The sequence below is a fragment of the Mustela nivalis genome, assembly GCF_964662115.1.
Source record: "Mustela nivalis genome assembly, chromosome: 13".
Lineage (NCBI taxonomy): Eukaryota > Metazoa > Chordata > Mammalia > Carnivora > Mustelidae > Mustela > Mustela nivalis.
The window spans coordinates 5,926,714-5,953,433 of record NC_139032.1 but is presented as its reverse complement, the minus strand read 5'-3'; the positions used below and the strand labels follow the sequence as shown (position 1 = coordinate 5,953,433).

Genomic DNA, 26,720 nt, shown 5'->3' with positions numbered 1-26,720 from the left:
ACATATTTAGAGGGATAAATATGCATCTTTCCCCTGGTTTCTTAAAACACCATGATTATTTTCAAATAATTTACAAAGAGTCCTTTGGTAAAATACGAAACATCATCAAGTTGATTTACTTTGGTAAATCAATTTGTTAATCAATTTGATTCTGCCAAAGTGCAATTTGGCGTTAACAGTTTAACTTTACTCAGTGCTAGATCTATGGAAAAACTGTTGGTCATTAGTAAGTTAAAAAACCAAACCAAACACCAAACAGTGGGGTATGCACTCTACAAAGCATATTGGCTTTTAACTGTGTATTAAAATTTTTAAACTAATAACTTCCAAAATCAAAATCTTGAGTCACAAAACTAAGAAAGCTATTTCTTTTGTTGATGAGAAGACACATCTTACATGTTTTTGTTTTGTTTTGAAAGATTTTATTTATTTATTTGACAGCACAAGTAGAGCAACAGGCATAAGGAGAGGGAGAAGCAGGCTTTCTGCTGAGCCTCATGTGGGGTTCGATCCCAGGACCCTGGGATCATGACCTGAGCCGAAGGCAGCTGCTCAACCAACTGAGCCATCCAGGTGCCCTACAACTTTTAAACATGTTTTAAAATACAAATTTATTCTTGCTGTTGGTTGCAGGTATTACAGCAATTTAACCTTCGGTCTATAATTACCATGATTTGTTGTTAACAGGTAAGTTTTGTCACAAACTTGGAGGGTCCAAAATAGTTTGCTGGGCATGCCATTGTAAGTACCTGGGGGAGAAGTAGCTGTGGGCTGTGGCTCAGAAACTTGAAAATCTATTTCAAACGAAATTAAGAAAATTTGTGGATGGTACTGCTAGTTTTCCATTTCCCACAGCACCTTCTGTTTATGGAAAGTGTACCAAAGTAACTGTGGTGTTCTGGAAAGTAGGAAAGGGTTAAGGAACTGTCCTTAGCCTTCCAGGATGGTGGCTCCACCGAGCCATGGCACTCAGCTCTAGCAGATTTCCAAGTGGCACCTAAATCATCACGATGGCGTTGAGCCGGATGAGCCCCCAGCAATGACAGCCTTCATCAGAATGGTCTGAGAACAACTCAGTCAAGCATAAAATAAGTTTTCATTTGCTTCACTAAAGGAAAAAATAGTGCAGGCATTACCCAAAATAATAGGTGTATGTGCATAACTTTGGGTGACGTGTTTTGGGGGTAGGGAGGGAACGGTCACAGGGAAGAAGTCTTTAATTTTCAAAGCCATGTTCTTCTACCCCTCTTGTTGATTTTCAGATCTGCGTGTGTTAAGGCCAGTGTGCTGGCAATCTTCTAACAGGAGATACAGCTTTGAAGGAAACCAGCCTGTGTGCTGCTGTACAGCAGTTAGTAGAGAGCAGTCACCAGTTCAGAAGTCAGGGAGACATTGGGGCATTAGAACAGAGGCTGGGAAGGAATGGGCCCTGTGGAATGCTGGGAACAGAGTAACACCCACAATTCTCAAGGGTAGTTTTATTGTAGTATATTAATATTCATGTATGCCTGGTAACCCAGGGGTAATTCATGAGCTTACTAGTTTTACAACAGTTTTAGAAAGCACATTAACATTCAAGTAAGCATTACAGAAAGTTTTGTAAAGAATTAAAGGTGTCCTATAATCCTTTTTTAAAGCCTTGGTCCTTTCTGAAAGATCAACATTAAATTTTTAAAAATCAAAAGAAAAGTTTTCCCCCCACAAAATACATAACCACTTGCTGGTATTTCATTTTAAGTGCTCGGGATAACGTGCGCCAGACGTTCAAAGGCAGCTATTAACAGCTTGAACGAGGACTCGTTGCACTGGTTTTAGCACCAAGGAAGAGTAAATAGGCCAGTGAAGATGCAGTTGGGTTTCTCCTCCACCTCTCCTCGCCCCACTCTTCTTACCAGGCCACAGGACAGAAGCTGGCATCCTTGTCGCCCCACGAAGAGAGCAAATCATCTTCACTTTTAAATGGCTACCTGACATACCACACAGGCAGCGGTCTCTCCCTGCCGGAAGTTGAGGTGGTGGGGACACAAGCAGGTGTCCACTGCTTTGATTAGCAATGGGATTAGTAAATCCTTTTAACTGCTACTAATTTGATTAGTTCACTAATTCTGATTGTTTACTAATTAGTTATGTGTCAAGGGAATTCTCCCCAGGCGTGCCTGATTCTACTTCTGAGGACCAAGAGTGCTTGCTTTACTTAGGACCGTGGGTTTTCTTTTCTTTTCGTACTTGGTTACTCATCACTCATGAGATCTTCACAGTGATCACAAAGAGAAATGGGCAAGTAGATCCTAAAGCACATATTTCTTAACCTGAGAATTCTCCTATATGCTGATGTAATATAATTTTATAGCAGACTGAAAATTCTGAGTAAACTGAAGGTTTAACAACACAATAAATACAGTATATATGGCCAAGCTTACAAGTTTCTTAGTGTAAAGGCAGCAGTGAATTTGGATCCTGAAGCTAATCTGCATATCTAGTTGTTTTCTAGAATTTGATAGACATAGTGTCTCACAAAACCATGTACCACAGTGCTAACAATGCTGGGTTTTTTGGCATCAATCTACACACATTTCTCTAATAAGATGCTTTACCAAGTGATGTGAAATTTTTTTTTAGCTTTTCCAGAAAAATAAGAAAAATTTTATCAACCACTTTTTTGAACAAAAGTTACACTACTACTGATTGCTCTTTTAATTATCTTCTAGAAGATTTTTCCAAAGTTAAGACATCTGATGCTTTTTTAATTGCACACCAATAGAAGGTATCTGGGTAAAACACACTAGACAAAAAAAAGTATCTTAGTTATCAGACTCATTTGGCACATCCTTAGTTTCCAGAATAAAATCAGTGGAAGTGAAACTAGTATAATTGTCAAAGAATCCATACATGCCAGTCTCAGAACAAGGAGCTTCTAAATGCACAGGCGAGGAATCCCTGCTCGTTTTACTGGTCATGTGAACTTTTCCTCATGGAGTAACTGATGCTTTCTGGTTCATCTGTGGAACTTTTGTTTGTAGGAAAGCATAGACATAAGGCCAGATCTTGTCAGTTTCTGTTCCAGAGAAGGTTTCCAACACACCCTTTTTCCTAAAGATGACAAAACAACAAAACAAAACAACAACAAAAACAAACAAAAAAAAACAGGTCTGACTTTGTCTGATGAGCTCTTTCAAAGTGATTTCCCCCGAACCCCCAGAGAAACTACTCAAATCTTGGGTCGTATTAGAATCCTTCCAAAATCAAACAGAGTATTAGTCAAATGTTTAACTTGACCGACAAGGCAAAAATGTCAGAAACAAAAAATTTGAAGGTGTTACTGCTAACAAAGCCATGCCCCTAAGCAGCATTGTATTACATACTTGTCATAAACCCATACTTTTCTATTTTAATTTTTTTAAAGAGTGCTAATTTTTATTTTTTATTTTTAAAGATCTTATTTATTTGACACAGAGAGAGAGCACAAGTAAGCAGAGCATCAGGCAGAGGGAGAGGGAGAAGCAGGCTCTGCGGAGCAGGGAGCCCGATGCAGAGCTCCGTCCCAGGACCCTGGGATCATGACCTGAGCCAAAACCGAGTCAAACGCTTAACTGACTGAGTCACCCAGACACCCCAACAGTGGGAGTTAATTAAAATTAAGTCTTAATTAATTAATTAATCTCTTAATTAATCTCTCCAATTTTTATAAGGTATCATAGAGGAATGCTTTTGTCCTCCGGGAAGCCTCTGAAAATCAAGTGAAAGGTTGCAGAGCAAAGACTGATTCTGTTTGTGGGAAAAAACCAGAGTTCCTTGGGTGCTCTCGGGCACACTTAAAGACACTGTGTGTGAGCTGGGGGAGGACGGCAAGCAGGAGGAGGAATGCCAGAACCTCTGGAGGGAGAGTGTGTTCTGAAAAGCAGCCCTGGGATTCTGATTCTGCTCACCACCGTACCCCCAGGGGTAGAGACATTTGCAGCTGGTGTGGCAGCAGCCCGGACCCGTCTGCCTTGGGGAAAAATGAAGAAACACAATAGGAGACACCATAAAAACAGTTTGTATTGCCATTTCCCTCAAAATCAGAAAGAGGAAAAAAATAAAGCTAAGCAAAAAGCAGGAAGCATAATCAAGTATTAGGAAGTGGTCTTGCAAGTGGGTAAGCAGACAAAGCCTAGGGCCCCGTGTTTGGAAGCCGACTACCAGTTTGGAGATCCGGGCTGTTACTTTACTTTCAAACATACAGTGTTATCAATGAAATAAGGAACCTGAGCTTTAGAAAGGATTATGTGAGCTATTATATTTAAAACACTGAGCACACACTCCGTAAGCGGTCCTATTTTGCAACTGACCATTTCCGTAAGCCAAAGGACACAAGTGAAACTAAAATCTAGCTTTGCCATTGCAAGCCAATGCCTTTCTCTACTGATCACAGACTGTGCTTACTAGACCCCTAAATCCACATTATCATTTTTTTAAAAAACTCTCCTCCCCCACCTGATGGGTGGGGTTTGAACTCAGAACCCTGAGATCAGGAGTGGTGGATGCTCCACCCACTGCGCCAGCGAGGCCCCCCTCACATCATCATCTTCTGTTAAGAGTCACTTAACCGTGATCCTCCAGCCATGAGGAAGTCGTCATGTGGAATGTTCCGAGGGCCAGCAGAGCTTGCCCATAGGTCACCACTGCATCTATGTGAAGTGAATCTATATAAAGAAGAATTTATAGAGTATAAAAAGAGATGCCATTTCATCACTGACTTTGTTCTCTGAAGAACAATCCCGAGCTGGAAAGAAGCACCATAATGCTTTACGAGATCACGTCTCAGCTCAAACCGAGAAAATCTACACCCTGATAGGATTTACTGTTGGATCCAGATGTGTTGTGTGGTCAAGTCTAAGAAACACATGGTCTAAGTGTGAGACTCTGGAAATGCCTGCAGGAGGCACAAGGGTTTTGGACCTTTCAAATGGCATGGAGGAGACCGTGAACCCTGAGAACGTCTGGAAGGGCACACCCAAATTGAGTAAGAGTCCGTTTGAGGCTATATTCCAAACGGGGGCTAAGATCTTTACTTCATGTCATCGGATGGCACTACCACTGAAGGAAAGGGTCTGCAGGTGATACTGATTTAACACGGACCCACAGATGGCGCCAGTGAGCCAGGAGCGGCTCTTAAACAAGTGGCGTCTCACCCAGACTGACAGAGCCTTTGAGCAAGTTGAGAGCATGGAATCACAAGAAGCTGCCATTTTTGAGAACTTTGATATGCACTGAAAACAAAATAGATCGCAAGGTGACTATGCGATGTATTTACAGGGCTGCTGCTGTATAGGTGGACCTGGGATCTTTCTTCTCCCTCTAAATATGTTCCTTATCAGGAGGATTTATTTTGCTAAACAATTTGCTAACGTATTACTCAAATTACAAAACAAACAAAAAACAAAAAACAAACCCAAACCCAAAAAACCCAAACCCTATTTTTGTTTCTTTTGAATATAGTGTTTAAAATAGAAGTGCAAAGTCACAGGGGAGTACACTACTGAGGGCACAAGTGCAGGAACCTATCCAATCTGAAAGCTGTCCCTGGATGGACATCTGCCATTCTCATTTCTCTGTAATAAAACCAGTCTCACCTACAGGTCCCTATAAGAGTAACAACCTCGTGCTGTTTGTTAGCACAGACCTAATCACTCTGTCTCACTGCTGAAATGCTAAATGTCTTAAAATGTTTTAAACTAACAATGCTGACTACCACCGAAATTGTTGCAAATACCACTTTTCAGTTTTTGGGTAAGCCCAGCCTTAGCTCTACATGCCGGAGTTTAGAAGGAAAACTTCAATTCATGGCAAGAGGGAGCAAAAGCTGAAAGCCTGGAAAGACTAGGGTTTCTCCTGGGGTGCCTGGGTGGCTGAGTCGGTTAAGCGTCTGCCTTCAGTTCAGGTCATGATCCCAGAGTCCTGGGATCGAGTCCTGCATTCAGGCTCCCTGCTCACGGGGGAGTCTGCTTCTCCCTCTGACCTTCCCTCGCCCTGCTCGTGCTCTCTTTCTCAAATAAAATCTTAAAAAACAAACAAAAAATCTAGGGTATCTCCTAAGATAGGGACCTGGATCATAACGCTTCCTCTCGGCAGCCTTCCCAACGCTCCTCCCCACTCCTGGAGAGCAACAACCCCCATTTCAGCTGGTGTGAGCTGGTTTCCTCTACGAATAGCCTTGCACTGTTCGGATCGGCCCAGCAACAACGCACTCTCCCTTCTGATTCCTTTCGAGTAGGTAACAAAACCGTGTTTGAGAAACAACACCTTCACCAAAATCGACCTGTGAGATCGTGCGGAACTTCCCCACTCCCCGGCTTCCAAGATGGACGTGATCAGAGGGATGGGTGCCGACTCCAGACTCTTCCTGGCAAACAGGCCCTCTTTTCTGCTCAGTAGCTGAAGTGGTAAGAGACAAGCTGGGATGCTGGGGGCTCACACAGGGACAGCCACCGAGATGGAAGCCAGCACGGAAAAGGAGCTGACCGTGACCAAGGCCGGAGGACGCCCTCTGAACACTTGGATCCAGAGTCTACCTTTGGACTTTGTAGTTAGAATTAATTCCCCTTTGCTGAGGTTAGTGTGAATGAGGCTCCTGACTGATAGAAGCACAGAGCCCATGGCGTGGAAACTACGATTTACCCAGCTCTCTGCCTCACCCTGGGGCGTGAGGTGCAATTTCCTGGGGCCTGGCCTTGACCCGTGTGGACCCGTGTCCGCAGAGTAGATAGAACAGCAGCCACCACCGAGTGACTTACTGGTACTGGGGCTGCGGTAAGCCTTTACGTGGATTCTCTCCATCCCCTTTACAGCCCTATACAGGAGGAACTGTTTAATTCTGCTCACATGACGAAACTGTGGCACAAAGGTTGAATGAAGACCGTGCCCAGGGCCACACACACAGCTGGTCACCTGCAGAGCCAAGCTCGTTACAGAAACCACAGATGCATAGTAGCAGCCACTGGAGAACGTGAACTGCCAACTTCCTTATAATTTCACTGTCTAGAAAGTACTACTCTAGAGCAGTCTGGAGGCGATGGCTGCAGAGGTCACGGCATGTGTACCCATCACACCAGCACCGGTAGCAGCTAACGACACAGCGTTCACTCCACATCAGACCAGTTCCAGGAGCCACTCCTAAGAACACACTCTTCCGACCCTCTAGCCTTACCCCCAGTTAAGCAAGAGGTTAAGACCGAGTTGACCAACAATGAACTGGGACGTGACCTTGGGCAGTCAGGATCCAAGACCTGCTCCAGCCACAGCACTGGGCTGTCTTGACACAGAATCACTGTTGAGTTAGTGAATGTTCTGAAGGGAAAGGGCATGCAGTCCCTCCTCCGTGAACAGAGGTCAAGACGGAGCAGGCAGACTGCACTGAGCCAAAGAATGATTCACCATCATTCCCGTATTTGTTGTGGGAAATAAGCAGACAAAATGGGGTTCAAATACAAGTTCTAAAGACTATTAGTCAAATAAAGGATGTGAGGCTGGGCTGCCACTTGAGGCTTCTGTGCCTCCAACGTCAAGGGTGGCGGGCACTAGCCGACTTGCCTCCCCACCATCCACAGCAGCCCTCCCTCTACCCAACAGCAGACTCTGGGGGGACTTCCCACTCCAGAGGGTGACCCACCAGCCTATTCCCTCCCAACCAGGAGCTGGTTCCAGAACGGACAGTAACCTAGGCCTACAACAGTCAGTACAAGGTATTCCCTGCCCACAGGGGCTGGTTTGAGTCGACGTGTGGGGCTTTGTTCACTTGGTGGAATGCTGACCCCTCAGACCCCCCATGAAAAACAGCCCCAGCCTGTTCCTGGCAGCTCTGTGCAACCCGGCAGGGAGTCTAAGGACACAGCCAATGCAAAGCTCAAAGTATGGCCAAACTCTGACCAAACCTAGTGGTGACTGAAGCCCCATCAACCTTCTGGAATTCTCTGTTACATAAGCTAATAGGCTTCCCATACTGTTTAAACCAATTTGAATTGGATCTTCTGATGTTTCGCATTTCAGCTTTAAAGCACGGATAATCGAAACCTAACTTAGTGCTTCATCATGCAAGAGAAGCTCTGAAAAGGACAAACTCACTGGTAATATTCCAGGACCGGCTGAGTTTGGACTTCATAAGCCTTCAGTCTCTTGACAACTGTCTCTGGCTTGTCATCGTCACGCTGAATGAGAGGCTCCCCAGTCAGGTCATCGATGCCCTAAACAGGAGTTACAAGAGGCTGGGATCAAACATCTCATCTGCAAAGCGTGTTTTTAGACATCCCTCTGCAGGCACCAAGCACACAAGCGTGCTTCTAAGTAAACAGAACCAAACCCAAACACAGACCATCATGACGCAGAGTCCTGAGAGCCTAGTTGTTTGCCAGTATCGGTCCTCAGAGTTAAAAAGCTTCCTAAAAGCAGCCTCTCGGTAATCTCAGATGTATACAAGATGACTCAGCGAAAGCCTGGGAATCCCAACTGGAACCCCTACATGAGCCACAGCCATCACTAATCCTTCTCACCCCCACTCCTAGCACACTTCCCGGCATGGAGTAGGAAGTCCGTAAATGCTTCCGAATGAGTAACAAACCCCCATTGTTCCCGCGGGTTCCTGGATCAGCAAGCTGAGCGCCCCGGACTGGTCCACCGCACCCGGGACCTGAGAACATTCCCCCGGAGCAGATGTCCTAACACCTCCACGAGGGCAAGAGGAGTCGGAGGCCGTCTGTGCCAATGCAGTGACTCACCACAGCTTTGGGAGGGTTGAATTCGATGTTGTAGACGCGGCCGCTGGCTGGATGGATCCAGCGCGCAGTGAGACGCTGCTTAATGACCTCAAAGGGCACGTTCAGATTAATCACTGTGTCTATCTGATAAGCTCTGTCCAGGGCTTCTGCCTGTGGAAGTGTCCTTGGAAAACCTTTACAAATTAAAGAAAAAAAGAAGGAGAAGAAGAAGAAGAGGAAAGGAAGGTTGGGAGTGGGGAGAGGAAGAGGATTAATGAATGATGAACAATCTGAAAAAAAGCAGGAATACGGGGCAGGCGGATCAGAGCTGTAGGGCAGCTATGATGGTGGTTAATTTTATGCATCGACTTGACTGGACCCGTGGGATGCCTGGATACTGGTCAGACATTATTTGGGGTCTGTCCGTGAGGCTGTTTTTAGGTGAGAGTGACATTTAAATCAGGAGATGGAGTAAAGCAGATTGTTCTCCCTGATGTGGGTGGGCCTCCCCTAAGCCGGGGAAGGCCTGGACAGACCAGAAGGGGCGACCCTCCCCCCGTAAGGGCGGAGTTCCTCTGTCTGACTGCTCTGAGCTGAGATACTCAAAAGTCTGAGGCTTTTCCCACTTCAGACTCAAACGGAAGCCAGCTCCACCTGGGTCTCAAGCCCGCCGGTCTTCAGACTGGAGCCTGACTGACCACCCAGCGGTTTTCTGGGCCTCCGGCTTGCACACTCGTCCTAAAGATCTCGGGATCTGTCAGCCTCCTCCATCCTGTGAGCCAATTCCTTTAAACTAATACTTCTCTCTCCAAAAACTAAAAATCAACCTCTTCTCAAGGATCCCAGCACAGCTCTGGCTGGGGAAAGTTGACAGCAGACTGCTAATTACTTGCCACCCTTCCTTCTCCCTCCTCATAAAACATTCTCCGAGGAGGGGGAAAGATCAAATCACAGCTGGAGGGAGTGTAGGAATGCTGCGGTCCACGGCTGCCTTTTGCTTCAGAGGAAGAAGCAGGCCCAGAGAAGGCGACTGGCCCGAGGCCTCAGGGTGGTGAATGGTGGCACTCGGGCCCCCCCAGCCACCAGATGGGTGTCTGTCGCCACGAGATGCCCTTGCTCTGCCCACACGCGTCATCCCGCCGGCTGAAATGCTCTGACACCACTTACCGTCCAACAGCCAGCTGTGCTGCGTGAGTCTCTTCAGCTCATGAAGGGCCAGCCGAGTCATGACGTCATCTGGGATGAGCTTCCCTTGGTCAATGAACGTCTTGGCTAACACACCAATTTCTACAGCAGAAGAGGGAGGGAAGCACTATCAGCAAGTGTCCTCGTCTCAGCCTACTCCGGGCCGGGAGAGGACCTCCGGACGCCACCATCACACAGAAACGTGCATTGTCAACTTTTATGATAAAAACAGAAGTTACGAAACGATCTATACCTATTTCAAATTCCCAATTTATAAAAAGATGTAAATGCAAATGGAGAGACAGAAAAAATTATAGAAAGCTACTGACACCGGGTTAACAGCCGTCACCTCTGTGTGACAGAAGTGATTTTTTTAATCTATCTGCACTATTTTTGTATTTTGGTAAATTTTCTAATCAGAAAAAATGTACAGGATACTAGAAATTATTTTCTTTTTAAGTAAGGACCTGAATTAGTCATGATTTATAAGTGGCTCAGTGTAAGTGCTGGCTATCATGTTACTGTAGAGATTCTTCTAATCCTCTAAAACAGACGCAGCTGTCACATAATTTAGTTTTGAGCCAGATTAGCACAGTCTTCATAGGACGTTTTACTGAACGCCCTGGAAAAGATTTAAAGGACAGTCTAAAAGTATTACCCACAATCTGATGTCATTCTTACCCAACAATATTTTGATTTGTTCATCAGTTTTCACCAAACTATTTAAACTGTATTCATTAGGAATTGTGATACTATTGTAATCTATGTATACATAGGGTTGTTGTTGTTTTGTTGTTTTAAGTAAGCTCCACACCCAATGTGGGGCTTGAACTCTCAACCCCAAGGTCAAAAGTTGCACATCTACCAACTGAGCCAGCCTGGCGCTCCTGGTGTATGTACAGGTTTTTTTTGTTTTTTTTTTTATTTTTTTTTTTTAAGATTTTATTTATTTATTTGAGAGAGAGACAGTGAGAGAGAACATGAGCGAGGAGACGGTCAGAGAGAGAAGCAGACTCCCCATGGAGCTGGGAGCCCCATGCGGGACTCGATCCCGGGACTCCAGGATCATGACCTGAGCCAAAGGCAGTCGTCCAACCAACTGAGCCACCCAGGCGTCCCAATGTATGTACAGTTTTATGTCCTTTTCTTCATTTAGCATTATTTTGTAAATATTTTTCAGTGATTTTATATAGTCATTTTTGGTCAACTATATAACACTCCATCAACATATACCCAAGTTTGATATATAAAACATTATCACAGCGGGACTGTTGGACATTTAAATTATCTAAATTGGGGGCGCCTGGGTGGCTCAGTGGGTTAAGCCGATGCCTTTGGCTCGGGTCATGATCTCGGGGTCCTAGGACGGAGCCCCGCATTGGGCTCTCTGCTCAGCGGGGAGCCTGCTTCCCCCTCTCTCTGCCTGCCTCTCTGCCTACTTGTGATCTCTCTCTCTCTCTCTCTCTCTGTAAAATAAATAAATAAAATCTTTAAAATAAATAAATAAATAATCTAAATTGGTCTTGCTTTTGCCCTACTACTGCTACTTTTGAAGATCTTAACACCCTTTCTTCTTTTTTCTGTTTTTTAAAATTTTTTTTAAAAATTTTATTTATTTATTTGATAGAAAGAGGTTTTAAGTAGGGGGAGAGGCAGGCAGAGAGAGAGAGAGAGAGGAGGAAGCAGGCTCCCTGCTAAGCAGAGAGCCACATGCGGGGCTTAATCCCAAGACCCTGAGAGATCATGACCTGAACCGAAGTTCAGCAAAGTTGTAGGACACAAAATCAATAGACAAAAAATTTAGCTTTGAACAGTCTGAAAAATAAAATTAAGAAAACAATTCCATTTACAACTACATCAGAATATAAAAATAAAAATCTTAGCAACATATTTTTTTTTAAAGATTTTTTATTTATTTATTTGACAGAGAGAAATCACAAGTAGATGGAGAGGCAGGCAGAGAGAGAGAGGGAAGCAGGCTCCCTGCTGAGCAGAGAGCCCGATGCGGGACTTGATCCCAGGACCCTGAGATCATGATCTGAGCCGAAGGCAGCGGCTTAACCCACTGAGCCACCCAGGCGCCCCTTAGCAACATATTTTTAAAAAGAAGTGTAAAATGGGCCATCTGAAAACTCCAACATTGTTGAAAGAAATTAAAGACCTAACTACATGGAGAAACATCTCATATTCATGTATTAGAAAAATTAATATTAAGATGGAAGTAGTCAGGGTGCCTGGGTGGCTCAGTGGGTTAAAGCCTCTGCCTTCAGCTCAGGTCATGATCTTGGAGTCCTGGAATCTCTGCTCATTAGGGAGTCTGCTTCCCCCACTCTCTCTGCCTGCCTCTCTGCTCACTTGTGATATCTGTCAAATAAATAAATCTAAAAAAAAAAAAAAAAAAAGATGGAAGTAGTTTTGGGACATCTGGGTAGCTCAGTCAGTTAAGCACCTGCATTCAGCTCAGGTCCTGATTGATCCCAGGGTCCTGGAATCCAGTCCCTGCGTTGGGCTCCTTGCTCAGTGGGCAGTGTGCTTCTCCCTCTGCCTCTGCCTGCTGCTCCCCCTGCTTGTACGCTCTCCCTCTCTCTCAGACAAATAAATAAATAAAATAGTTAAATAAATAATAAGATGGAAATAGTCTCCAAAAATTACTAACAGATTTAAAGCAAACCTATCAAAATCCCAGCTGGTGTCTTTGCAGAAACTGAGAAACTGCTCCTAAAAGTCATATGACAAAGTAAGGGACCCAGAACAGCTGAAACAATCTTGAAAAAGAACAAAGTTGGAGGACACATGCTTTGGATTTCAAAACATCAGTCAAGAATGCGCAGTGCTGGGGTAACAGTAGATGCACAGATTAATGAAGAGAATTGAAACTCCAGAACCAACCCCTTACATTTACCATCGACTGGTTTTCAGCGAGGATACCGAGACAATTCAGTAGGGGAAAGAACACTCTTTTCAACAAGTAGTGCTGGGACAGCTGGGTATCCAGACAAGAGAGGAAAAAAGCTGGACCTCAACCTCACTCTGTATGTAAAAATTAGTATCAATCACAGATCTTAGGGTAAGAGCTAAAACTACAAAACTCTTAAAAGAGAACATAGGCATAACTCCTCATGACTGTTCATCAGGCAATGGTTTCTTAGACACGAGGCCAAAAGCACAATCAACCAAAGAAAAAATAGATGAACTGCATTCATTATAATTAAAAACCACAAAGAACATGTGCTACGGTGAGTGTTAGGAAATGTGTAAGCCTGACAATTCACAGACCTGTAACCCAGGGGCAAATAATACATTATATGTTAATAAAAATAATTTAAAAAAAAAACACACACACAAAGAACACCACAAAAGTGAAAAGACAATCCACGGAATGGAAGAAAATGTTTGTAAATTCTTTATCTGATAAGGAACTTGTATTTAGAGTATCTAAAGAATTCTTACAACAATAAAAGACATAACCCTTACATAATAAAAACCCATTTTTAAGAGCAGGCAAAGGATCTGAATGCAAAAAGCAGATATACCAAAGGCCAATAAGCCCACGGAAAGATGCTCAACCTGACTAGTCATTAAGGAAATACAAATGGAAATCACAATGAGATCCCATTTCACACTCACCAGGATGACTATAATCAAAGAGACAGATAATAACAAGAATAGGCAAGAATGTTAAGAAATGGAAACTCCTCTCTGTTGCTGGTAGAGTTTTCAATGATGTAGCCAAATTGGAAAAATACTGTGGCAGTTTTCAAAAATGTTAAAAAGAGGTACCACCTTACCTAGCAACTGCATGTTATGCCAAGGGTATACATGTACAGACACACACACACACACACACACACACACATCCAAGACAAATTAAAAGACATGTACACAAAAACTTGTACACAAGAGCCGAAAAGTGGAAACTCAAATGTCTGCCAAGTGAGGAATATATAAATAAAATGTGAAATATCTAGACAAAATTATACCACTCAGCCATACAAAGAAATGAAGTACTGATATATGTTACAAAGAGTATGAACTTGAAAACAAGTCCACCAACTTATGAATGGATAAATAAAATCTGCTACATCTATTTGATGAAATACTACTCAGCAATAAAATGGACGGAGAACCAACACACACTACAACACGGGTGAACCTTGAAAATGTCAAGCTAAGTGAAAAGAACCAGACACAAGAGACCGACCACATACTGCACGAGTCCATTCATCTGAAATGTTCAGAAGAAGCAAATCAATAGAAGCAGAAAGTAGACTGGGGCTGCCAGGGGCTCAGATTGGGAGTGCAGGGGAGACAGGAGTGACTACAAATGGATATGAGGTTTCTTTAGGGGGTAAGGAAAATGTTCTAAAATTGACCGTTGTAATGGTTCTACAACTCTGGGCATATATTAAAGTCCAATAAATTGTAAACTTCAAATGGGCAAAATAGATGGTATATGAATTAGATCTCAATGAACCTATTAAAAATGAGGCAATCCTTACAAAAAGCACTATTATGAAAGGAACAATACAGTATGACAGTTTGCTGTCATTTATGTAAGAGAAAAACAGGAAAGAACAGGTTAGCATTTGGTTGTATACACATGAAATAGCTCTAGAAGGATTTTTCACTAAATGCTCTTTTAAATTTTTGGAATTCCAAACCATGTAAATATACTGCTTCTTATAAATTAGGCTTTGGGGGTTTTTTGCCTTTATGAAAATAATTGGCCCTACTGTCAAAACCATTAGGGGGGCCTATGCTGCACAGGTGTATATAATACAAGTTTTATTAGGGAATCCTGGGAGCTGACAGAGACTTTGACTATCATCTACTGAGTTCACCTTCCCCAACGTACAGATGAGCAGAGGACATTTGAAAGGATCAGCTATCTAGTGCAGGGTTCCGTCTCTGAGAAGCGCTAAACCACAGGCAGTTTCTCAAACTTTGGGCAATCCCACAGCAACCTCACGATTTCTGCCACAGCCAGACCATTACCAGTCCAAAAGCAACTGAGCTTTTCAAACTCACAAATTCTGATGTTCATAAAATGAAGGCTTGGTGCGTTCACTGCTTTTCAAATAGCCTTTGAAATAAAGAGATTAAACAACTGTGCCCACCAAAAATGATCTCCCGACCGTCAACACTGCATCAGCAAAGTGTCTAACTGGTGCTCGAGGGGACCCAGGTGTTCACCCCTATCTTGGGGTAACTGCTGTTTACAAATGAGCGAGTTCTTCAACCCCTCCTGCACTCAGATGCTCACCTTTAAACCAGCAGGCTGGCCTAATGTCTTAAGAGTCAGGCTCCAGCCTCTTGACTCCGGGTTCGTGCCTGTCACCATGACTCCATGTCTGGTCCTGCCAACAGATGGCCTCCTATGTCCAGTGTCTTTGTCACATCCTCTGGGTTGATTTTTAAACTTTAGCTCTAAAATACAGCTCTAGGTTATAAAACATAGCACCGTCATGAAACAGAGGCTGGAGAGTAAGCTAGTGCCTCCTTCACCAACCCTATTTGACAGGACCACGTTTACAGAAATGCCACACTCAGGATTTCATATTGGAAGGAAGTAAGCAGGGATGCTGCCAAGTGTTGATGAATAAAGACGGTCATAACAGTATTTATTATAGCAAAGAATGGTTAACAACATAAATGTCCAATGAGGGGAAAACGTTAAAATTAAGTATCATTTTGGGGGCACCTGGGCGACTCAGTCAGTGAAGCTTCTGCCTTGGGGTAAGGTTGCGATCCCAGGGTTCTGAGATCGAGCCCCGCATCAGGCTCCCTGCTCAGCGGGAAATCCGCTTCTCCATCTCCCTCTGCCTGTGCCTTACACCCGCTTGTGCCAATGCTTACTCTCTCTGTCAAATAAATAAATAAATAAAATCTTTAAAAAATATACAAATAAAAAAATTAAATATCATTTTTATGACTGCCTCATGACGTGTGGCCATGCTCACAATAAGTGACAAAAAAGGTACACAAACAATCATTCAGAATGCAGCAATTTTGCAAATACATACAAATGCAACAGAGAGAAGCAAAGAAAAAAGCATCTAAGGGACTAAAGGGTTAACTGTTACCGTCTCCCAGTGGTGGAATTATGAGGATTTTAATTCTCACGACATGTTTTTCTACCTTTATAATAAATATACTTTACTTTTACTATCAAAAAACATGAGGGGCGCCTGGGTGGCTCAGTGGATTAAGCCGCTGCCTTCGGCTCAGGTCATGATCTCGGGGTCCTGGGATCGAGTCCCGCATCGGGCTCTCTGCTCAGCGGGGAGCCTGCTTCCCTCTATCTCTCTCTCTGCCTGCTTCTCTGTCTGCTTGTGATCTCTCTCCGTCAAATAAATAAATAAAATCTTTAAAAAAAAAAAAAAACATGAAAGAGTATTTTTTAATAAAAGACTACAATGCTTTTTCGGCTCTGATCCTGTGGGAAATATCCAATTCCACTAAAAAACAAAACAAAACAAAAGAACAAAAGAACAACAACAACAACAAAAAAAAAAAAAAAACAAGAGAAAAATGTTAGAAGAGAAAAATATTTATTGAGAATATATTCTTAGTCCTGAGATACAGAACATCTGTAATAACAATCTTCTGATATCTCCCCAAGCTCTACTTTGTTTTCTTTGTTAAAGAACTGCTGTTTTTAAAGACCTTTTAGAGAAGGAGCAGGCGCCTGAGGCTGAGGCGAGCTCGACTTCTTGCCAAGGGATGCTGCCCTCCGACCCTCTAGTCTTCGCTTCTCCACCTGGAGTCAGAAAGAGAACAGTGGGCCTGTCTGGGGATATTAAGGATAAACAGGGCATTGTTTCTTAATTTTGAAAGAAGTTCACGTCATGGGCTTTTAATTTAATTTTTAAAAATGCTTGGGTGAGCCTGGTGGTGGGTATTAAGGAGGGCAGGTATCGCCTGGGTCGCGGGGAGCACTGGGTGTGGTGCATAAACAATGAATCTTGGAACACTGAAAAAATAAAACTAAGAAAAAAAATGCTTTATGTTTTCACAAATCAATGGAACCTGAACTTCCTGCTAAAAGTGTTCCTTAGGGGCGCCTGGGTGGCTCAGTGGGTTAAGCCTCTGGCTCAGGCGCAGGTCCTGATCTCAGGGTCCTGGAATCAAGTCCCATATCAGGCTCTCTGCTCAGCAGGGAGCCTGCTTCCCCGCCCCCCTGCCTGCCTCTCTGCCTACTTATGATCTCTCTCGGTCAAATAAATAAAATCTTAAAAAAAAAAAAAAAGTGTTCTTTAACCACACAGTGATACCTCACTGCTCAGTTATTTTTCAGAGACTCTCTTAGGCATTCTTTAAGTCTTCCTACTTTGGATAAACTTACCCCCACCAGGTGCCAGGCTGGAGGCTGTTTACTGTTACCAAACTACTTAAGAATGTTGCATCAAGAACATTTAGCAAGCAGGCCAAACAATTTAACCTTCTGAAGAAGTGTTAACTGACCACAGAAGACAGTGTATACTGTGTATACACTATGTATAAACATACAGTGTATACTGTATGTTTCTTAAAAGATCAATGTTAGAAGAGAAAAATAAAAGCACTCATTTGCTAGACTCCGTGCCCTGCGCCGTGCTGTGCCGTGCGGATTGAAAGAACTCCAAGAGACAAATTAAAACCACTGAGGTGGTTCTTTTTCTCCCTTGTATTTTAAAACAGACAAAAACCCCACCTAGAAATGATCTAGATTCAGCAAACAGATGCCTATACAACCATGAACAGGATGCAAAGGATTTTTAAGTTCTGAGGTGGAAAAATATCCTAGATACAAAGTGAAAATATGCTGGTGCAGAAAACATACATAGTATGACTGCATACTGCATAAAATAAGGGCGAGATACGTGTGTGTGTGTACACAAATGGCTCAGACAGTAAGTGTGAAACTCTTGATCTCAGATCTCCCTGTTGTGAGTTCAAGCCCCACGCTGGGTGTAAGAATTACTTTAAAAACATATTTTAGGGACGCCTGGGTGGCTCAGTTGGTTGGACGACTGCCTTCGGCTCGGGTCATGATCCTGGAGTCCCAGGATCGAGTCCCGCATGGGACTCCCAGCTCCATGGGGAGTCTGCTTCTCCCTCTGACCTTCTCCTCGTTCATGCTCTCTCTCACTGTCTCTCTCTCAAGTAAATAAATAAAATCTTTAAAAAAAAAAAATAAAAAATAAAAACATATTTAAAAATCATTATTAGAAAATTAAAAAAAAAATAAAACCAGCTTTCTTAACATATAATTTGCTTAACATAAAATTCATCCATTGTAAAGTACAGAGTTCGTTGACTGGATTTGGTGCTGAGTTTTAAGAATTTATTTGGCATGAGAAAGGAAACAGTCGGGGGCCTGGCTGGCTCCACTGGTTGAGCGGCTGCCTTTAGCTCAGGTCATGATCCTGGAGTCCTGAGATCGAGTCCCGCATGGGGCTCCCTGCTCGTGTCCCCTCTCATGCTCGCTCTCTCTCAAGTAAATAAATAAAATCTTAAAAAGAAAAAAAGAAAAAAAAAAGAAATAAAACAGTCTTTCAGAGAACTATGCACAAGAATAGTTTTCCTAAGAAATCTCTGGGGTATCAAAGTTCTAGGCCAATTTTGTGATTGCAGCGAGCACAAATAGCCGGCCTTCAGATTATGGAAGAATGGGTGGATCCAGAAAACCCCAGCGTTTAAACAAAGCTAAAGGAAGCGCAACCCTTCGGGTCAAACTTCAGCTCTCCAGGTGAAAGGGCACGTGGAGCACAGGCTACAGATCCTCAGGGAGCAGAGCGACTGGACCGGGACGCGCCTCTCAAACGCAGCCCAGCAGTTGACTCTGAACTCTGAACTTCGAACGCGTCCTAACTCTCTGTCTTTTCCCCCAGTGACGCGCCCAAAGCTGCCCCGGAGCCTGGAGCTTTCGGGGCGCAATGGCTCGGCTGCCTAAGATCTCTCCCCTGGGCGGCCGGAGGGGGATCCCGCCTCCGCATCCCTGGACCCGCCTCCGGGAACGCGCACCCCGGACCCCGCATCCCCGGACCGCATCCCGGGGCCCCACTTTCCCCAGACCCGCAAACCCCGGCCCGGGCGACGGCGCCCCGCCACCCCTCCGGCCCCGGCTCCCACCTGTGCCCCGGAGCATGTTGTCCCGGAGCAGGTCCCCGCTGGAGAGGTGCTTCAGCGCGAAGTGTTTGGTGATGCGCGACGACACGGTGCCCTTGCCCGAGCCCGGCGCCCCCATGATCACCGCGCGCAGGAGCCGCGCGGACGCCCCCATGGCGGGAGGGAGCGGCCCGGGCCGCGCGCGCGGGGGACTCCGGCCTGGCTGCGCGCTCGCCGGGCTGCGAGGTGCGGCTGCGGGCGCGGGGCCGGCCGGCGGGCTGCGCAGCGCGCGGGAGGCGGGCGCGGCGCCCCGGCGCTCCCGGAAGTGAGGCCACGGCCCCCGCGGCCGCCCCGCCCGCCCCGGCCGGCCCCGCGCCCCCCGCCCGCGCCCCGCCCGCGCCCCGCCCGCGCCCGCCGCGCCTGCGCCTCTCCGCGCCTCCTCCGGCGCCTCCTCCCGCGCCCCTCCGCGTGCGCTCGCGCGTCTTGGCCGCGGGCCCCGGAGGCCTCCTTCGTTCCCTTCCCCCGCCCTCCCTCGGGTCGGACCTGCCCAGGCGCTCCCGCGTGCCGCTCGCAAGCCCTGCGTCCCCCTCGGCGCCGGTCCCGGGTCCCCAGGCCGCGCCCTCCTCCCCCCGGGCTGCGGGGCGACCTCCCGTCCTCGCTCGCTCGCGGGCTTGTGAGGGACGTTGGAATCCGTGTCGAGCCGCCGTGAGCGGCCGCGGGCGTTGCCTGTCACAGGAGGGCACCGCGGCTGCAGCCGGGGTCGCGCTCGCCGACTCCCAAGGGGCTGCCGCCGTCTCTCTCGGCGGAGTCGGCCGGGGCGGGCTCCTGCGCCCGCGGCGCGGTCTGCGCTCGGCCACCGCGCGGATCCCACCGGGCGACTCCTGCCGGCGCGCCGCGGACCGTTCGGACGTGGAGGCAGATCCTCGCGAGGAAACAAAACAGATGAACAGGATCGTTTGGGGCAGTGCTCTGGGCAAAATAGAGCAACGTGTGCAAGGCTGGAGGGAGGCAGTTTCCGATCAGGCGGTCAGTGCTTGACTCAGCTCTCCGTGGAAGAACTGGGATTTGCTCTGAGTATTGAAACCGGAGATAGAGGAGAGGGGCACAGGCTGGGGGATCCCTTCCAACGGAATGTTCAGATGTCCCCGGAATAGTACTAACACAACACAGACATTTTTTAAAAAAATTAATTAATATCATTATTATTATTATTATTTAGTAATCTCTACACACAGCATGGGGCTTGAACTCACGACCCTGAGATCAAGAATCACGTGCTCTTTTGACCGAGCCAGGCAGGCGCAACAAGACAGACATCTGAGTGCGTATTTCATCTGTAAAGTGGGCATGGAAGATTAGGCTGGGATGTAAGAACACTGTGTGTAGAGTACAGTGCCAGCTACAGGGTAAGTGTATCTGAACTCAGTGACCAGATGGGGGGGATTTAATGGGTAGAAGTCGCCCTACTTAGAAATGTAATGGATTTGGGGCACCTGGGTGGCTCAGTCAGGTGAGCGTCTGTCTGCTTCGGGCTCAGGTCATGATCTCAGTGTCCTGGGATCAAGTCCAGAGTTGGGATCAACAGGGATTCTGCTTCCTGCCCCCTCATGCTCACTGGTGTGCTCTATCTTGCTCTCTTGCAAATAAATAAATATCTACATAAAAAAAGAAATGTTATAGCTTGTAACATTCGTGATTAAGAGAGAATGCAAACAAATAAATTAAACATTCAATTCATGGAGTTAGAAAAAGGACATGAAAAATAACCCAAGGAAATCAGAGGAAGGGATTATGTAAAGAAGAAGGACAGACATGAAAGGATTGGAAAATTGACGAAACAGGACTAACAAAAGACAGAAGTCTGGGCAGGTACAAATTGTGAAATACTAGGAAACCTGAAAGTGTAGAGAAAGGGCGACTAATCCCCAAAGCTGGGGACCTGTAACTGTTTAGCTGCAAAAGAGCCCTGAATGAAAATCCTGGGATAATTTGTCTTAGGAAAAAAAAAAGCAGTTAGACAAAAGAGCTGAAGAATCATCCTATCCGGGAAGGAAAAGCTGAGTGTTGTGGTCACATCAGCAGGCCCTGCAAAGCTGTCAGCTAACTGCAGCTTTGCTAAAGTTCGCCGATTATGAATGAGTAAGTAAGTGGCACAGTGTGGGCAGTCTCCTGGCTGCTGGGCCTCCCGTAGTCCTTTCGCCATACATAGGCATTCCTGGGACTGGTTCCCTTGCTCCAGCGATCAAGACACTGAGCTCATAGTGGTACATGAGAAGCTGTAAGTCAAGAAGAGATTTAAGACGGGCTTGTATGCCGGGGCTTGCCCTCTGGGAGTCCTGTCGAAGTCAGGGTCTGAAGAAGTCCGAGGTAGCCCCGCATGGAAAGAGACCGGCTGTCCCAGTCATCCCAGCAGTCCAGCCGAGCTGTGGTCACAGGAGTGAACCCAGGAGTAGGTGGCTTCAAAAGAGTGGGCCAAAAGGTTTTCCCTCAGCGTCGAGAACAGAATTGTCACTAACTTGGGAAGACTATAAGGGAAACAGGTCTGGGGGGTGGAGGGGAATATCAGAGTTGTTTTGGGAAAAGTTAAATTGAAGACACATTGGAGACATCCAGTGGGGGTTGATAAGGAAGCGTTAGAGATGTGAATTTTGAGTACGTGGTGCAGGTCCAGGCTGGAGATGTAGAATTTGGGAGTCCTCATTTAAATTCTCAAGAGCATAAACTCACTCAGGGAGGGAGTTCAGATGAGAGGAGAGGCGGTCTGAAATCTGAGTTCTGGGGCGCTCCACCATCTGGAGGCCAAGGAGGAAATACTGAAGGAGTGTGAGGAGGGGAGGTGTCCGCCAAACGTGTTTCGTGGACGGGGTGCTTGCAGGAACCAGCTCTCTGGATACGTACAACTGGGAACGGACTGAAAATGATTTCTAATTGTGCAAAACAAAACCCCAATGAAATGGAACTTTTTTTTTTTACTTACAGTGTATAGCTGAAAAAAATCTGGAAATGGTTTTGTTCCAAATCCCATAGCTATTCAACATCAATTTTCGTAATTTCCAAAAGTGGTAGATGAAGTTTACAAAATGCTTTCTCTGTGAGGAAACGTCTGGGTGTAGAATTCGAATTATTCAGAGTAAGGATATCAGGGGGAAAAGAAAGAGAAGGTGTCCACCTAAGTGGGAGTACAGACCAGAGGAGCTCAAGTCAGAAGGCTGTATTTTTTATTTTTTAAAGATTTTATCTATTTATTTCACAGAGAGAGATTACAAGTAGGCAGAGAGGCAGGCAGAGAGAGAGGAGGAAGCAGGCTCCCTGCAGAGCAGACAGCCCGATGTGGGACTCGATCCCAGGACCCTGAGATCATGACCTGAGCCGAAGGCAGAGGCTTTAACCCACTGAGCCACCCAGGTGCCCAAGCCTGTATTTTTTTTAATACTTGGTAAAGCAACAGAAGAAGGAGTCTTGGAGTTAAGACAGTTTTATTTAGGAAGATTAAATAAACAAGACTATTTGGGAAAGCCCTGAGAGAAAAGGAAATGAAGAAAGCCTAGCCTTACCAGTTATTAAAACATCTTAAGGCTTGGATAGTAATATTAAGGTGTTGGCACATGAATACATAGATCAATAAAGTAGAAAAATCCAAAAATAATTGCATCAGGAAATTTAATATGTGATAAAGGTAGCATCTCAAATCACTGGTGGAAAAAGGTATATGGAGGTAAGTGGATAGTCAGACAATTGTATCTGTTTCTTAGACCAGGTGAATTCCAGATGGGCCAAAGATTTTTAAAAATTATTTTTATTAAATAAAGCTATGTAAGTACTAGAAGAAATAAGGGTGGATTCCTCTGTAATGGAGGAATTGGAGAAACTTTCTGAACTCAAAAGTTCAAAGTTCTGAACTCAAAACTCAAAAGGCAATTAAGGAAAAGGCTGAAATGTGCATTATCCAAATAACAGCAATAGTAATTTTTTTTTTCACAGCAAAACACATCAATCAGCCAAACAAAAAGACAAGTTAAAAACTGGGAAAACAAATTTCCAACTTTCAGAAGATTCCTGTCCTGTGGTTGTGTCCTGCAGAGCAAGGAGGGCTTCCTGTTTCATGGGATTTGCCGATCACCAGTACATATTCCCACCATGACAGATTTTAAATTCGCAAGATGCACTCAGCCGTACCAATGTGGCATCAGTTGGGTCACAGAATTCCTGACGATTTAACAATCAGCTACTAGCCACCTCTAGCCTCTCACTGTAAATATCCGTAATATATAAAGGGCTTAAAAAGATGGAGAGAAAAAGGAAAAACATCCCCTTGTGGGAAATAAGCAAGATATACAAACACACATTTACAACAAAAAAAGAAAGAAAGAAAATATAGGACCTTTAAATATATGAAAAGAAGTGTAATCATACTTGTAACCAAAGAAATGCAAATTAAAAGTACAGTGAGATACTACTTTTCAACAAGTTTGGCAACAAAATGTGTTGATAAAGTAGTCAGGAAACAAGCACTTTTATTTTTTGCTGGTGGAAATATAAGAAGAAATATCTAAATACTAAGACATGATCTCCAGTGAAAAGAAGGGAGGTGGTAAAACTAAAGGTTTTTTTTTTTTTTTTTTTTAACTAGAGGGGGAAGAGAGATGAATATACATTGTATTTTTTAAAAAAATAGTTAAGGGGTTCCTGGCTGGCTCAGTCAGTACAGAATGTGACTCTTGGTCTCAGGGTCATGAGTTCAAGTTCCACCTTGGTCACTGAGATTACTTTTTAAAAAAGGAAATAAAAAGACAAAAAGAAAGTTACAAGGACAAATGAAGGGACAACTAGGGGGCTCAGTCATTTAAGCATCTGCCTTCAGTTCAGGACATGATCCCAGGGTCCCAGGTTCAAATCCTGCATTGGGCTCCTTGCTCAGCTTCTAAGCCTGTCCTCCCTCTGCCTGTCACTCCCCCTGCTTCTGCTCACTCTTGCTCGTGCTCTCTCTCTCTCTCTCTCTGACAAATAAGTTAAAAAACAAAAACCATGACCCTCAGATCACCACCTGTCAGCTCAAGGTCCTGATTTCAGGGTTGTGAGTTCAAGTCCATACCTAGCATGGAGATTACTTAAAACAAAACAAAACAAAAACCCATTACCTCTAGGGGGAGGTGGGAATGTGACAGAGAGACAGAGAAAGAGATAAGACTTCTCTTTCTCTTTCTCTCTCTCTCTCTTTTTTTTAAGATTTTATTTATCTGTGAGAAAGAGAGAACATGAGCGGGGGAGGGGTAGCAGGAGAAGCAGACTCCCAGCCGAGTCCCTCCCCGATGCAGGGCTCCATCCTGGGACTCTGGGATCATGACGTGATGGACGGCGGAGGCTTCACCGACTGAGCCACCCAGGTGCTTGAGATCAGACTTCTCTGATTATGGTTTATAGAGTTCACTTTGTTAATTATGCAACAAGACAAAATTTTTTTTTTTTAAGATTTATTTATTTGAAACAGAGAGAGCTAGAGAGAGCAGGGGGGCGGATCAAGAGAGAAGCAGACTCTGTGCTGAGCTGGCAACCCATCATAGGGCTCCATCTTACAACCCCAAGATCACCCCCTTGAGCCAAAACAAACAGATGCGTAACCGACTGAGCCACCAGGCGCCCCCAGACATAATTTTTAAAAATGTTTCAGAAGCCAGCCCTAGAAGTCAAAGGCAAAAGGAAACAAATGAACTTGGCTGTGTAATGACCTTGTTCTGTCTATTTTTATAAATTGCTACTGCTCTTTGAATAGCTTGCAGAAACATGAGTGGCCTCCTTCGGTACTGAGATAACCCACGTTCTGAAGATTTCTCTCAGAATTTTCCATACTATCTCCTATATCTAACTCTGGCATTCCTTCCAGATGACAGATACCAAAACCTTGGCCACTTTCCTAGCCTGTGTTCTCCTCACCTGAGGCATCACCTGTCTTTTGAGATAAAACTTCTCCCATCATACCCTGACTCCTTTCAGAAATGTTATTCTCCTAATAATATTCCTTCATTTCCAAAACTGTGGTCCATCCAGGGCATGTGTGTCCCAGGACCAAGGGAGAAGGTCATCATATACCCTGGAGGGCAATCCTCTTCCTCGAAATTCAGGAGTTTCTTGGTAGAAACTTTAATTAGCAAATTTAGCAGGTAGCTAAATGTGACTCTCACAAGCTGAGGGACCTTGAACAAAATAATTAACTTTTTTTAACTTCGGGAGCCTCATTTATGAAATGGGGGGGAAGATAACACCCGTCTTACGGGGTCATTGTGAGATTTAAGTAAGATGTTGTATGTGAAATGTCAGGCAGGTACTTGGTGGTCCTTCTCTTCCCCTCTCTCTGCTTCCCGCCTCTTTATTTTTTTTTAAAGATTTTATTTATTTATTTGACAGACAGAGATCACAAGTAGGCAGAGAGAGAGGAAGGGAAGCAGGCTCCCGGGGGGCTCCATCCCAGGACCCTGAGACCATGACCTGAGCCGAAGGCAGAGGCTTAACCCACTGAGCCCCCCAGGCGCCCCCCTCCTGTTTTCTTATTTCCCACTCTTTCCATCCAATCTTCTTCCCACCTCCGTCCTTCATTAAACGAAATGAATTAGGTTAGGAAAATTTTAAGGTTCTTTACAAACCCCAGGACCCTTAGAAACCTTGATGGAGCACAACACATTTAGATGGGGCCTTGGCTGACAAGGATTAGAAATTCAAAGATGATAGAAATGTGGGTTTAGAGACCAATAGCAATTTCAATGGAAGAGGAGTTTAGGATCAAAGAAAACACAGGGGAAAGGGCTCCTTGGTGGAGCTATTTTAGGTTCTCAATAATATTAGAAATTCTGATGATTTATGTAAGGGAGGGGGAAATAGGGAGTGAGTGAAGGAGGTGGGAAAACCTAGAAAAGTAAGGAGAAGGTTGAAATAAAGTCAGATTACAACAGGTGTTGGTGAAGATGTAGAGAAATCGGAATTCTCATGTACTGCTGGTGGGAGTATAAAATGGTGCAGTCATTTCAGAAAGTAATATGGCAATTTCTCAATTAGACATCGAGGTGTACCATATAACCCAATTCCACTCCTGGGTATATACCAAGAACCGGAAGCTTATGTCTATATAAAAACGTGTGCAGGAGTGTGTATAGCAGCATTGTTCGTAATAGCCAGAAGGTGGAAACAATCAGACTCCTTCAACAGATGAACGGGTAAATAAAATGCCCTATATTCATACAACAGAATTTCACCTTCCAAAGACCTGCAGATGGCCAACAGGTTAAGTACACGAAAAGAGGCTCAGCAGCATTAATCATTGGGGGAATGCACATCCAAACCACAACGAGATATCATCTCACACCTGTCAGATGGCTCTAAGAGGATGGCCAAAGACCAGAAATAACAAACATTGGCGAGGAGGTGAAGCGAGAACCCTTGTGCCCCATCGGTGGGAATGTCATTGTAGCCACTATGAACAACGCTACGCCCTACGGAGGTTTCTCAAAATATTGGACCTAGAACTGCCATATGATCTATCAACTCTACATTTGGGGTTTTGTCAGAAGAAAACAAAAACACTTATTTGAAAAGTTATACACACCCTCATAGTCCTTGCAGTATTAGTTATGTAGCCAAAATGTGGAAACAACCTAAGCGTCCCCTGGTGGAAGAATGGATAAAGAAATTGTGGTATATGCAGTGGAATGTTATTCAGCCCTAAAA

At 44.8% G+C, this 26,720-nt stretch overlaps 1 protein-coding gene across 2 annotated transcripts; it reads right to left on the bottom strand.

Moving 5' to 3' along the window:
* Positions 1-399: 399 nt before the first annotated feature.
* Positions 400-19,341, bottom strand: AK3 (adenylate kinase 3). 2 transcript variants are annotated; one of them, XR_014301584.1, is made up of 6 exons: positions 19,029-19,325; positions 9,897-10,016; positions 8,751-8,923; positions 8,101-8,219; positions 1,968-3,090; positions 400-1,910 (listed from the first exon to the last, which is right to left on the bottom strand). XR_014301584.1 is itself a non-coding variant. In XM_082694350.1 (5 exons), the coding sequence occupies exons 1-5, from the start codon at positions 19,177-19,179 to the stop codon at positions 2,970-2,972; spliced, it is 684 nt and encodes a 227-aa protein (XP_082550476.1). In that variant the 5' UTR covers positions 19,180-19,341; the 3' UTR covers positions 400-2,969. The 2 variants fall into 2 exon arrangements, 1 of the variants encoding a protein (XP_082550476.1); XM_082694350.1 differs by having other exon boundaries at positions 400-3,090; positions 19,029-19,341.
* Positions 19,342-26,720: the final 7,379 nt, after the last annotated feature.